The 12,930-nt window shown below is 40.0% G+C and overlaps 1 protein-coding gene across 2 annotated transcripts in view; it reads left to right on the top strand.

Annotated features, from left to right (window-relative positions):
- LAMB4 (laminin subunit beta 4) overlaps positions 1–12,930 on the top strand; it is a 95,068-nt gene that overhangs the window by 66,138 nt on the left and 16,000 nt on the right. For both annotated transcript variants that reach the window (XM_069461864.1, XM_069461863.1), the window contains exons 24-28: positions 2,202–2,298; positions 4,422–4,797; positions 7,560–7,720; positions 10,316–10,521; positions 11,178–11,381. In XM_069461864.1, the coding sequence (XP_069317965.1) occupies positions 2,202–2,298; positions 4,422–4,797; positions 7,560–7,720; positions 10,316–10,521; positions 11,178–11,381 (1,044 nt within the window). The remainder of the gene's footprint in view (positions 1–2,201; positions 2,299–4,421; positions 4,798–7,559; positions 7,721–10,315; positions 10,522–11,177; positions 11,382–12,930) is intronic.

Raw genomic sequence — 12,930 nt, 5'->3', positions numbered from 1 at the left:
ATTAGCCCTTGTGTTCCTTTGACATAGGCCAATATTATAGGGTTTTTAAGAGCACTTCCTTACTTTCTGGTACTACAAAAAGCTCTAGGCTCATCTTATATATTTCCTGCCCCCGTCCTAGAATCAGCCATTTCTCCAACCAGTGCTAGTTCCTTTCCTGGAGAATGGTGTTAGGAACCAAGCTCTGGGCACTGGATGACCATGCCTGTTTCATGTGCTCCCTTGCACTCCCCACACCTGCCACCAAGCATGGAATAAATCAGTAGATCTCCATGTGATTGCTTGGCTTCCTAATTCCTGTAGGACTCTTGAGGATCTCAACATCACTACCTGCTTCTTAGACCTACTGGAAAGTATATTTGTAGCAGCATTTAGTGAAGACCACAGTTCGGGAGTAGCCTACTTCTGAAAGTCAAATGGCATTGATTTAACCAAAATGCCTCTCATAACAAGGATGCTTTGGGTTATTTGGTCCATAGAGGATCCCTCGGGGAAGGTTGCTTTCTGCAATCAGGAAACACTTTCATTGGAGAGAAGACATGTGGACCTTTACATTCCCAGCTGTTTAAACAACTACTGATAAATGTCTCTGTGTCAGCCAGAAGGTGGTCCCTGGTGCATTCCTACAGAGAGATCCAAACATGCTGGTCAACATTTTCAACAGTTTAGATGGAGCTGAAGAAACGTGCTTATCAAATTTACAGATATTGCAAAGTTACCAGCTAATATGATAAAGACAGAACAAGAGACAAGATATCCTAACAAGCTATCATGTAGGCTGGGAACAAGGAGATGCAATGTTAACAGGGTAAAAATAAAGTTTTGCAATTGGGGTTTTTTAATTCCTTATATAAATATAGGGTGGGAGTAATAATTTGGCACCAGCTCTTGTGAAAAACATCTGAAGACTTTCATTGTGTGCAGACTTCCAGGGAGCCAGCAGTGTGGCAGGGCTGCCAAACAGGCAATGCCTGGGCAGGCTGGAGCAGGGGAGTGCCATGGCCACGTTCAGGACAGTTATTGTCCCGTTATCTACTCTACTGGCCAGACAGTGCCACGGTCATTGTTGTCATTTCTGAGCACCACATTTTAAACATTATTAACAAACTAGTATGTGTCCAAAGGAAGACAACGAAGATGATGGGTAGAACCGTGCTATTCTGTTATGAAGGCTTGAAGGAATTAGGGGTGATCTACCCGTAGAAGAGAAGCAAAGGCGAGTTGAGGTGGCCATCTCTAGTTACGAGAAGAGGAAGACTTCCTGTTTTGTGCAATTCCTTAAGACAGAACTCAGGACAATGGCAACAAGTTACGAGGAGGCAGATTCTACATCACTATAAGAAAGCACCACCCAGCAATCAAGGACACTTCGCAATATGACAGGCCCCAGCCCAACAAGCTCTCCATAACTCCCTATGTTTGAACAAATCTTGTAAGAACTCCAAAGATGGATGAAACTTGGTAGATCCAGTCACTTTATGAATCCAGCTACTTAACCACTGGAAACATGGAGTTGTTGTTTAAGCAGAATTGACTGGGTATTATTTAGGACTGTGACAATAGTGATTTATTTTGTATTTTTTCCTGTATTTATTTTGTATTTTTCAACCTCCTTAGTTTTCAGAAAAGCTGGTCAGGAATCCAGTTGGTAAGGTAAAGGAGAGTTCAGCCTTCTCCCCAAAACACAGTTAAATAGCTGTCATTAAGCAATTAGGTCTAAAGTACAAAAAAGATGTTGTTTTCTTTTTGAGCAAAACACAAGTCCAGTTGGTAGAAACTACATTGTACATTCCATAATGAAAACATTACTTGCCAAATTAATTGATGAATGTTAGACCAGGTCTTTGGCCTCTCTCTCTTATGGGGGAACTCCCATAACCATAGAGGAAAAGAATGTGGCCCATTTCCCATCATGTGTTTTGTTTTCATCTACATCTGTGTATATTTTCCAGTTTGGGGCCACCTGTCCCTGAACAGCTGGAAGCAGGCGGTATATTCAAGAGCCCTAAGCCAAAACACATCATTAACTCCTGATCTTTGGTATTGTCGGGGGTGGTTGCTGGCCATGGGAATCAGACTTCCTCCGCCTTTGCACAGCTGTATGTTCTAAATCACTGGAGGGAAGAATGATTCCTATTAAAATGCATCATGTTTTTCAATCACAAAGCTTGTCAATTCCTCACCCGTGACTGTTCTCACAGCTTACAGGCCAGTGTCCCTGTAAATTAGGCTATGGCGGGAAACGTTGCAGTGAGTGCGAGGAAGACTATTATGGTGATCCGCGGGGCCGATGCCTGCGTGAGTATTGGGAATTGTAAAAACACACGCCTACGGTCAGCCTGGCCCTGCCATGGGCATGCCACGAACCAGCTGAATTTTAAGTGTCTTTATTTGGTTGTTGCTTTTTAACAATGTGGACTTAGAAAATTCACAAAGTCTAATCCTAGTTTTGAAAATAATATTGTTGTAGCCCTATAAAAAAGATGATTTTTCTCGTATATTAAAGTGTTTAGTGTATATTAAATTTGTGGCCTATATTGAAATTTGTAACCTATATTAAAATTCCTCAGAGTCATTACAATGAAACAAACCTCTAAGGAGGTTTTGCCAATCTTCTGTTATTTGGAAGCATATTGAGTAAAATGACTAACCCAGGTGGAGGTAAGGCTGGGCGATAGATCATAGGAAGCCAGAAAGGAGATATGTCCTCAAAGCGACTCCCAAGATTCTGGGTGTGTCGAGTATTCCCTTATTCATTTATCCAAGTACTCGTAGAATGCCAACTGGGAGCTCTAGACAGTGAACAAGAAAGGCAAGGCCCGTCCTCTTGGAGTTTGCGTTCTAGTGCCTTTCATTCCACTAGCTGTAGGATGCAGAGAGCTGTCCAGTAGAACTTTCTGCAGTGATAGAACTACTCTGCACCCTCGCTGTCCAATGCAGGGGCCACTAGCCACACATAGGTAGCTACGGAGCACTTGGGATGTGGTAGAGCAGCTAAGAAATGGAATTATTTGTTTAATTTAATTCATTGAAATGTAAATAACGACATGCGGTTATTGACTACCATATTGGACAGCACTAATTTAGAGTCTGGGTTGGTTCTAAGAGGCAGGATGTTTGAATCTTCATTTAAAGTCAGCTTCTAGAGGAACTCAACCCAAAGAAATGTCAAATGTAACGGTCTTATCATTGTGGTCACCCCTACATAGCCCACCCATGGTAGCTCCTTCCTCCTCTCCATTCCCTTATAAATGTGCTCTTGTGCCTAAATAATATTGCCTTCATTCCCATGCCCCATTCAAATACCCTTTCTCAATGACTTACTCTAGGCCTCACACACTTTTCCAAGTGGAATTCCTACTTTAAAAACCAGGGAGGAATTTTGGCTCTTGGCAAATCTGTCTCAGAGAGCCTCATTCCGTGTCCCAATAATATTTCAATAATCTTATTTCATAAAAATGCTTTTTCATCTTTTATAGTGAAGCAGTAGAGGAAACTGCAAATGGTCAACTCAGGCCACAGACCCCCCACCAAAGCTCCTGGGAAGAGCCACTAATGAGGGAGAAGCTTGGCCTCCAGCTGGTAAAATGACATAATGCTGCCCCCAAGGGGTTCCTGCTGAGGCCTCTGGACCACGGCTGGATGTGCCAGGCAGATGGTATCTAGTTCAGGAGCCTAGTGTGTGCTAATCAGTTCTTATTTGTAATTGGCATTATTTTTACTCAGGCTGTCAAATGCATTTTTAAATCACTTGTTCCTTACAGTCTGTCCAAAGATGTAGGCTAGTGATTCCTTAACCTTTTGGAAATTGCAGTAACACCACTAGATCTCCCCATCCTCCACCCGTGGAATTGGTCAGAAACTTACCCAAATAAAGTGCTGTGTTGGCATCAGTTATTTTTTTTAAGACAAAATGAATTTAATTTTCTCCCTATTTTTGAGAATGAAACAGTTTTCCTTATATAATAGAAAACAACATGGTTCTCTACACCCAGGCTGGATTTTACTCAAAAAAAAAAAAAAATGTGGTCAAGGGACTTCTTAGAGAGTCTATGACATGCCTGAATCACCCTGGGAGGCAGTGGCAGCAGAGTTATTACCGTGCTGTCTGCAATTAAATCCATGCTTCTCACTCAAAAAGATGAAAAACCCATATGTATACACTCACAGTCACACAATAAAAATGACATCTAATATTTCCCATAGAGAAGCCTTGAACTGATTTGTCAGTGGCACACAGAGAGGCATGCTATATTGTAATGGCCATTGCACAGATCTCTGAAACTATTGGTTTCAAATGTTCACCTTAGAAATGTGAGTTGGAAAGATTCTCAGGAGAGGGGAAAGGACTTTATTCTTGAGCCAGTCATAAGCAAAAGACCCAGTGACATTCTCTGCTCCTTCCCTCTCTTCCTTTACAGCGTGCGACTGCAGCAGGGCAGGTGCCCAGAAGCCCGTCTGTGACCCAGACACAGGCAGGTGCCGCTGCCGCGAGGGTGTCAGCGGCCAGCGATGCGATCGCTGTGCCCCAGGTCATGGCCAGGAATTCCCTACTTGTCTTCGATGTCACTTGTGCTTTGATCAGTGGAACCACAACATTTCTTCCCTCTCCGAAGCTGTGCAAGGGTTAAGTAGGCTGGCCGCTACCATGCAAGATAAAAGAGAGCCCCTGCCAGTCTGTGAGGCAGACTTCAAAGGCCTCAGAGAGAACATGTCTGAAATAGAAAGGATTTTGAAACATCCTGTTTTCTCATCAGGGAAATTCTTAAAAGTCAAGGATTATCATGACTCCGTTAGGTAAGATTTGTGCTCAAGTAATAGCCAAATTCCTGATTTACCTGAACTCCTACTGACCTTTAACATCGTCAGCCTTCAATTTAGAAATGCACCTATGGTGACTTTAGAAAACTGATAGTTGTTCAGTTATTAGCCAGGCTAGTAATCATGTTTATCTGCCTTTTTCTTACCTAGTTAGTATTACCTGTGATTTTTCCAGATGCCATTAATTATAACAAAAAGGCAATCAGTAAGAGGTTAATTGGGAAGCCCAAACCCAGCAGAGCTGCAAGATGTGAAATTGGAAGTCATTTTAAAAACAAACAATATATTTTTTTCAATGATGCAGCCAGGGAAAATTTGCCCAATCTTCCCAAATTCTTTAGTTGTTTAGAAGTCCATACATTAATGCGTAGTCTTATAACAAGTATGGTAATTCTTCCAAAATGCAAGATCATTTTTATCATATATTACTGAATCCTTTTTTCATTCATCAACCATTTCTTGAGATTACGTTGGTTGCTGTGGGTCCAGGGTCAGCAAACTACAGTCCAGAGGTCAAATCTAACCATGGTACCTGGTTTCATAAATAAAATTTCACTGGAACATAACCACCACACCCATTATTCACATTTCCCCTGTGGCTGGTCTCCCTCTACAATGCCAGAGTAGAGTAGTCAGGATAGAGACACTATGACTCCCCAGGCAAAGTTTGCCAACCTGCTCTGGGCAAAACCAGATGAATTGAGTATAGTTTCTACCCTCATAGAAGCACATAGTCTGCTAAGAAACCCCTAAAAGTGTGGTTATATAGCAAAATAGCCCTCCTCCCCAGTAAAAGTTCCTGGATTAATGAATAGTTGAAGCTGCAGAATTTTATGTCATACATAACACAAGTGTAAACATAAGGCCCAATCATTATCTATAGGCAAATATCCCAGAAATGTATGACAATGTATGCATCATAAACACAGTGGCAGGGCCCAAGGAGGTCACAGGGCTAGGTCAAACTGGCAGGTGAGAACAGGCACATCTATACCCCTCTAAAGACTTTTACACTGCAGGATTTGGGCCCTGTGTTACCAGATCTCCCCACTTTTCAAGAGATGTCAAATATCCAGGTTTTTATGGAAATATCCCCACTTTAAAATGCAGGCTGCTAACCCAACAGTACCTGTAAAATGCCCAAAGAAAACATGTCTGAGGGTGAGCTTTGGCCCGTGGACCACTGGTATGTGGTTACAGATATTAGGAAAATGACAGACAAAGTGGCACCAAGAAAGCAGAATGAGCCAGTCCACGGGGGATGCTCTGTACAAAGAGACTGCAGGAGGCCCACGCAGAGCCAGAGGGAAGAGAGCAAGAGAAGAGTCGTCCCCAGGCCAGGCCTGCAGTGATGAGCCCACAGAAGCCAAGATGCCCGTTCCCTCCTGGTGCACCTGCTGGACTCCTGCTTCTCTTTAACGGCCGCCCCAGCACCACCTCCTCCCTGAAGCCTGCCCTGACCTTCTCAGAGAAAGGCTTGTGTCCTCTTCCCACGTCTTTGTGCTCCTTGGCCACTGCCTCACTGGGGAGCACCCCACGGAAGGGGCTGCCTTCTCCAGTGCTTGTCCACTCGAGGCCTGGTGGAGTTAAATAGTAAACATTGCTGGATAAATTACAAGTTAAAGGGGGAATGGGAGGACCCCGCCCCCAGAGCTTCATGAGCATAAATTCAGAAGTCAAACCACCTCTCTCTGAATTTACTTGGGCAAGTTACTTAATTTCTCCAACTTCAGTTTGTTCATCAAAAAAGGGGATCAAGTCTCTATTTCGGAGGACCCTTGTGAGAACTACTCAAGACAAGTCTCCTAGCATAGTGGCTGGCACATAGTGCTTGAGCAGTACCAATCATAACATTATTAATAATTATTTCTATTATTATTTGTATTAGCCTAAAGAACTGTAATCTTGACAGTTGGACCCTGAAGAAAAAGTCTATAAATTAGAAAGGAGAGTTATCATAGAAAACAGTAGGAAGTGTTAGCTAATGCTTTGCAGTATTGCCAAGATAAATTAGTTCCATGAATTACTATAATAACTTCCCTCAACTGTACCCTTCAAGATTTGTACCCAATTTTCCCATCATGGGGGTATATTCATTATTCTCTTGAGCCAACTGTATGTGCTGAATCCAGCAAATTGAAGCAGGACAAAGGTGTGCCCCATCCAAGAAGAAGGTGATGGGGGAGAAAAACACACCCAAGGGAACACTCACCAGCAAGAAAACTTCCTCGTCACTCATGAAAACTAAAAGTTAAGACCTTGTATAGAAGTAGTGCTAAAAAGAATCTTGCTCAATACAGATTTATTCTAAATGATGAACTGAGTTTACCCCCGGCTGGGTAAGGTGTTCAGTTTTATCATGTGTTGCAAGCTGAATGTAGACCAGCTCTCTTAATTGACTTAAATGAACCATGTCTGAATACGTGTTTTGAAACCCAAAATGAAGACAGAGCATAAACAGTTGAAATGGAAAGATTTGAAAACCTCTATTCTACTAGATCTTGTATGCTGGTCATATTTTAAGTGAATGTTGAAATATTCCAGGAAGCTAAATTAAGAGGAAAGAGATGAGCCATAAGTAGAATTATAAGTTGTCAAATGAAAAATTAGAAGATGGATGGGAATCCCTTCTAATTGAGAATACCTAATAATGAGGGCACTTTTTGTGGCATGTTTTTTCCACCAATACATCAAATGTATACACGCTTAACCACATTTACCCTCATTTTCTCCAACAGAAAACAAATCATGCAGCTAAATGAACAGTTCAAAGCGGTGTATGAATTTCAAGACCTGAAGGAAACAATAGAAAGAATGAAGAATGAGGCAGACCTCTTATTTAAAGACCTTCAGGAAGAAATTGATTTACAATCCATCGTCCTTAATGCAAGCATTGTGGGTAAGGAAAAAAAATGCATTTTCAACTGTTTTTGCACGAAGTTTGATGGAATCCATAGTAAATTCCATTAGTGAGTCATCCTGTGCCTACCACATACTGCCTGCACACTTCAGAGCGTGCAGACACACCCATTAAAGGTGCTACTTGTTTGTGGATATTTCAACTTTTTAAACTTTGCAGAGCCTGGAGGGTATTTGCCCAAAACAACAAGTAAGGCTAACAATGTCTGATACTAAACATATACAAACACCCAATGTGATCTTCCAGGTCCTAACCCATGTGAGGGGTTTCGAGTAATCAGCAACTTAGAGATTCTAATTTGGCCACAGGCAAATGAGAGAGAGAGATGCTTCTATGCCTTCCTGGGTATAAACTGTTGTATTTCCAATAACCATAAATGCAAAGGAATATGGGGCAAAAAGGAATTATTAAACACATTTCTCATAAGAATGTTGTAGGGATTGGAGTCATGCAACACACTACGGGCCCTTAATTCACATTGCGTAGTTCTTAAAACTAAATGTGAGCCATGCTAAAGCTAAGTTCAACTTGGAGGAGAAATGGAACTATAAAGCAAAACTTTAATTAGCTCATCCCCTGTTTAAGAAGACATCCCTGTTATATTTGGAAGTGGACAACCTGTTCCTACCAAGAGAGGCAACACTGAGTCTATTTTACACCTAACCCATCTAATTGAGAGGTAAAGGGAAAATACACATGAACCCATGTCAAGACAAAAATATTGATAGCTTTTCCTTATCCATTGTGTATACTCCTGGTTTTCATCTGATGTTGACCTAAAAAAGAAAAAACAATAGAAGGCAATTAGGAAAACCTAATTGCTCTACAGGAATGCCTAAATAAATCCTCACCTGGAAGAGAGTACCCACTGAAAGAACTCAAAATCCATCAGAGGTCACCACAAGCCAGGTAGAATAAAGTAAAACTGCCCCCATGCTAATCCTCTCAAATTTGCAGTCCAGCAGCCGTTACTGAGTTTTTCTCAGTGCTTGGCATTGTGCAGTAGCAATAGAGAGATGAATAATCCAGTATAATGGGGGAGATAACAATATAAACAACCCCAAACAGCACTAAGGTTGTGTTAGAGCATCTTTAAGCTGCCTCGAAAACAGAGCAGCAAGGCCAGGCGCGGTGGCTCACACCTGTAATCCTAGCACTCTGGGAGGCCGAGGTGGGAGGATCCCTTGAGCTCAGGAGTTCAAGACCAGCCTCAGCAAGAGCGAGACATCTGTCTCTACTAAAAATAGAAAGAAATTAGCCAGACAACTAAAAACAGAAAAAATTAGCTGGACGTGGTGACACATGCCTGTAGTGCCAGCTACTTGGGAGGCTGAGGCAGGAGGATTGCTTAAGCCCAGGAGTTTGAGGTTGCTGTGAGCTAGGCTGATGTCACGGCACTCTAGCCCGGTAAACAGAGCGAGATTCTGTCTCAAAAAAAAAAAAAAAAAAAAAAAAGCATATGGTAGTGTAACAACCAGGAAAGTTTAAAAAGATAAGGTGTGGCTGTCTCATGTCTGAATTATGGTAACGTAGGGACCCTAAGCTTCTGGTTCCTAAAATATGGAGTTATAGTTTAAAGCCCTAATATGTTATAATTTACATTAAAACATACCATATTACTTTCATAAATTTGTATTTTAATACAAACATAGAAAATATAGAGAAGTGCTTAAGAACACAGGTTCTAGAGTCAAACTACCTGGGTTGAAATTCTGGCTTTATGTCTTACTATCAGGGAGATCTCAGACAAATAACTTACTTCAGCAGAGGCTTAGTTTCCTTATTTGTAAAATGAAGATCATACTAATGTACATTTCACACAGTTTTGTGAAGATTAAGGAAGAAAACTGATGGGAAGTACAGTATGGGCACATGGAAAGCTCTCAGTCAGCTGCTGTTAGCTATTGTTCTCCGCCTCAGCGTCAGGCGTCAGCAAACTACAGCAGGAGGGCACATCCTGCCCACAGCCTGTTTTGGTAAATACGGTTTCGTTAGAACACAGTCTCACATCTTTATTTCCACGTTGTCTGTAGCTGCTTTCGCTCTACATGGCAGAGGTGAGTAGTAACAGACACTATGGCCAGAGAAGCCTAAAACATTAATTCTCTGGCCTTTGCTGAAAAAGCGTATAAACCCCTGCTCTATAGAGTTAAATGCACTCAGTTGGTTTATCATATTTGAATTTATGTAGGTATTCATAATACCTTACATTTGCAGAATATTTTACAGAGTATTTTCATATTATCTCTGCTCTCACATATTATCACCAATTTACAAAATCTAGATTAACTGATTTGCTCAAGACCATACCCAGGCAGTAAAGGGTGAAGCCAAGACTCACCCCATGTCTGTGGACTTAAATCACAGTGATCTGTATCAATTATATTCATATCTATTACACTACCTCTAGTCCTTCTCCATTATACACAAATTCAAGGAAGAGGATGTTGAAATTTTGTAGCGATCACTGAGACCAAGACAGTAGCCAAATTGTGGAATGATTTCTTTAATAGTTAATATATAATTTCATTTGTTTTCACAAAATTTACCTTACCTCAATTTGTGTTGATGCAGACTCCTCAGAAAACATCAAGAAGTATCATCACATATCATCATCTGCTGAAAAGAAAACTAGTGAAACTAGTTCCATCATAAATAACTCTGAAAATACCAGGAATGACTCACTTACCATCTTAGATACACTAACATCAAAAGGAAACTTGTCATTGGAAAAATTAAAGCAGATTAAGATACCAGGTATCCAAATATTAAATGAAAAGGTAAATATTCATGATGTTATAATATAAATGTTTGTGGTTTCTACTTGGTATATAGACCTCTTCAATTGTATTTGCCTATCTTATATTTTTTATTTCTTTTATATTTATATTTCATAAATATAAAAATATATGTTTATATATGTTCTGTTATATACCATAAAAATAATAATATATAAATTTTTTATTTCTTAAGTCGAGGTTTGACCAAAATCAAAGAGTAAAGATTGCAGTTTGATTTGATTATTTTCTATTATTTACTGTTTCCAAAATGGTACAGATTATGGACATTTGCTCCTCTTTGCCTCATTATAAGTAAAAGGTAATTTCTATTTTAAAAGAATAAAAATGAAATTTACATGGAAACCCTAAACATTTAACTATCTTTCAAAAAAACTATAAATATAAAAATGACATGTGATGGGAAGAATGAGGTCAGGGAAAAAAAAGAAAAATGACAGATTGGCACAATAATGATAAATTAGTTAGATGTGTGTTACCTAGGAAACATTCAATGGATCATGCCTATGTACTAAGCATGAACGCCTATTGAAGAAACATATATGAATAAAGCAGTGCTCTGCCTCAATGAGCCCTGGTGGCATTAGAAAAACTCCGCCCACCAGTTGCTTTTTAACATGAATCATTTCTCTCAGAAGGTGTGCGGAGATCTAGGGAACTTGTCGTGTGCGCTCTCGCCCTGTGGTGGTGCCCTCTGCACAGGCCCTGAGGGCCACAGGCGGTGTGGTGGTCCCGGCTGCCACGGCTCCCTGACCCTCTCAGGGAATGCCCTCCAAAAAGCCCAGGAAGCAGAATCCATGATTCATAATCTGGACAACCGGGTTCATGGGTTGAAGAATCAGGTAAATGTCTTCTCTTGCTTTATTTTTAAAGTTATAGCAATAAAGAAACAGACTAAAATTTATAAAATTGCCATTTAACTTTATAATTCTAGATATTAGGTGTTCTTACCCTGGAAATATAGGATAAAAATATGGATATAAATGTAGATTTAGAAATAGATTTCGAATAGATGTGTGTATATATGTATACAGTTGACCCTTGAACAACACAGGGGTTAGGAGTACCAACCCCCGCCCCACAGTCAAAAATCCATGTGTAAATTTTGACTCCCCAAAACTTAACTACTGTTGACTGGAAGCCTTACTAATAACTTAAAAACAGTTGATGAACACATATGTTGCATGTTCTATGTATTATATACTGTATTCTTATAATAAAGTAAGCTAGAGAAGAGAAAATGTTATTGAGAAAATGTTATTAAGGAAATCATAAGGAAGTGAAAATATATTTACTATTCATTTAGTGGAAATGAATCATGATAAAGGTCTTCATCCTCATCATCTTCACATTGAGGAGGCTGAGGAGGAGGAGGAAGAGGAGAGGTTGGTCTTGCTGTCTCAGGGGTGGCAGAGGCAGCGGAGGTGGAGGAGGTGGAAGGGGAGGCAGGCGAGGCAGGCACACTTAATCGGTGTAACTTTTAGTGAAAAAGATCCACGTATAAGTGGACCTGTGCAGTTCAAAGCCAGTTGTTCAAGGGTCAGGTGTGAGTGTGTGTGTGTGTGTGTGTGTGTGTCTGAAGAGAAGGAGAAGAGAAAAAACTCAAAGTATATTATTGTAGGTTATGTACTTGAGGAACATGTTTTTTCTACAGCAAACACTACATAGAAATGTCAAGATGCCTAGCCTGGAAGGTTTGAAAACTAGAGATCTCTCAAAGCAAGAAATAATTTTTCATAAAATCACGGTATATTTGAAATTCTACATATACAAATTGTAATGTTAGAATTTAATTTTAGAAAATAGTTTAATAAAAATATACCCTTATGCTTTGAATTCTTCCTGTGTTGATAGACATGGTAAAGTTGTTTTAACATTTAACTACCTTATAATTGAATCTATAATAATTTGAAATGATTTCATTTACTTTTCACTTATTTTATAAATGAATATTATTTTTAATTACCTAGTTTTCTTTAGGTTTTTTTGAGAATACATTGCAGTCTTTGGTTTTGAAAACAAGATGATGACATGATCCCCAATCTGTTCCTTTTTTGACAATAAACGTAGAACCTCTGACAAAGAAGAAAAAGCTTTTAAAGAGCTGAATTTTTTACCCTTATATGTTGAATATTATATAGGTCAGCATTCTTGTTTGCAAGCAGTAGAAGCCAACTCCTGAGCAAAAAAGAAATATATGCAAAGACATCTGAGTCTCAGAATCAAGAGAAGTATAGAGGACCATGTTTGGGAATGAGTGAGAGCCATAGCCAAGATACACACATATCCCTGTGCCCCTGTGTCCTTGTCCACTGCCTTGAGAGTCCAAGTTCTGGAGCAAGCATCTGATTAGCCAAGCTGGAGAATATCCCTACACATACCAAATATTGA

This window comes from Eulemur rufifrons, chromosome 29, assembly GCF_041146395.1.
Source record: "Eulemur rufifrons isolate Redbay chromosome 29, OSU_ERuf_1, whole genome shotgun sequence".
In the NCBI taxonomy this organism is placed as follows: Eukaryota; Metazoa; Chordata; class Mammalia; order Primates; family Lemuridae; genus Eulemur; species Eulemur rufifrons.
Note: the sequence above shows the minus strand (reverse complement) of the source record. Positions and strands in the feature narration are given on the sequence as shown.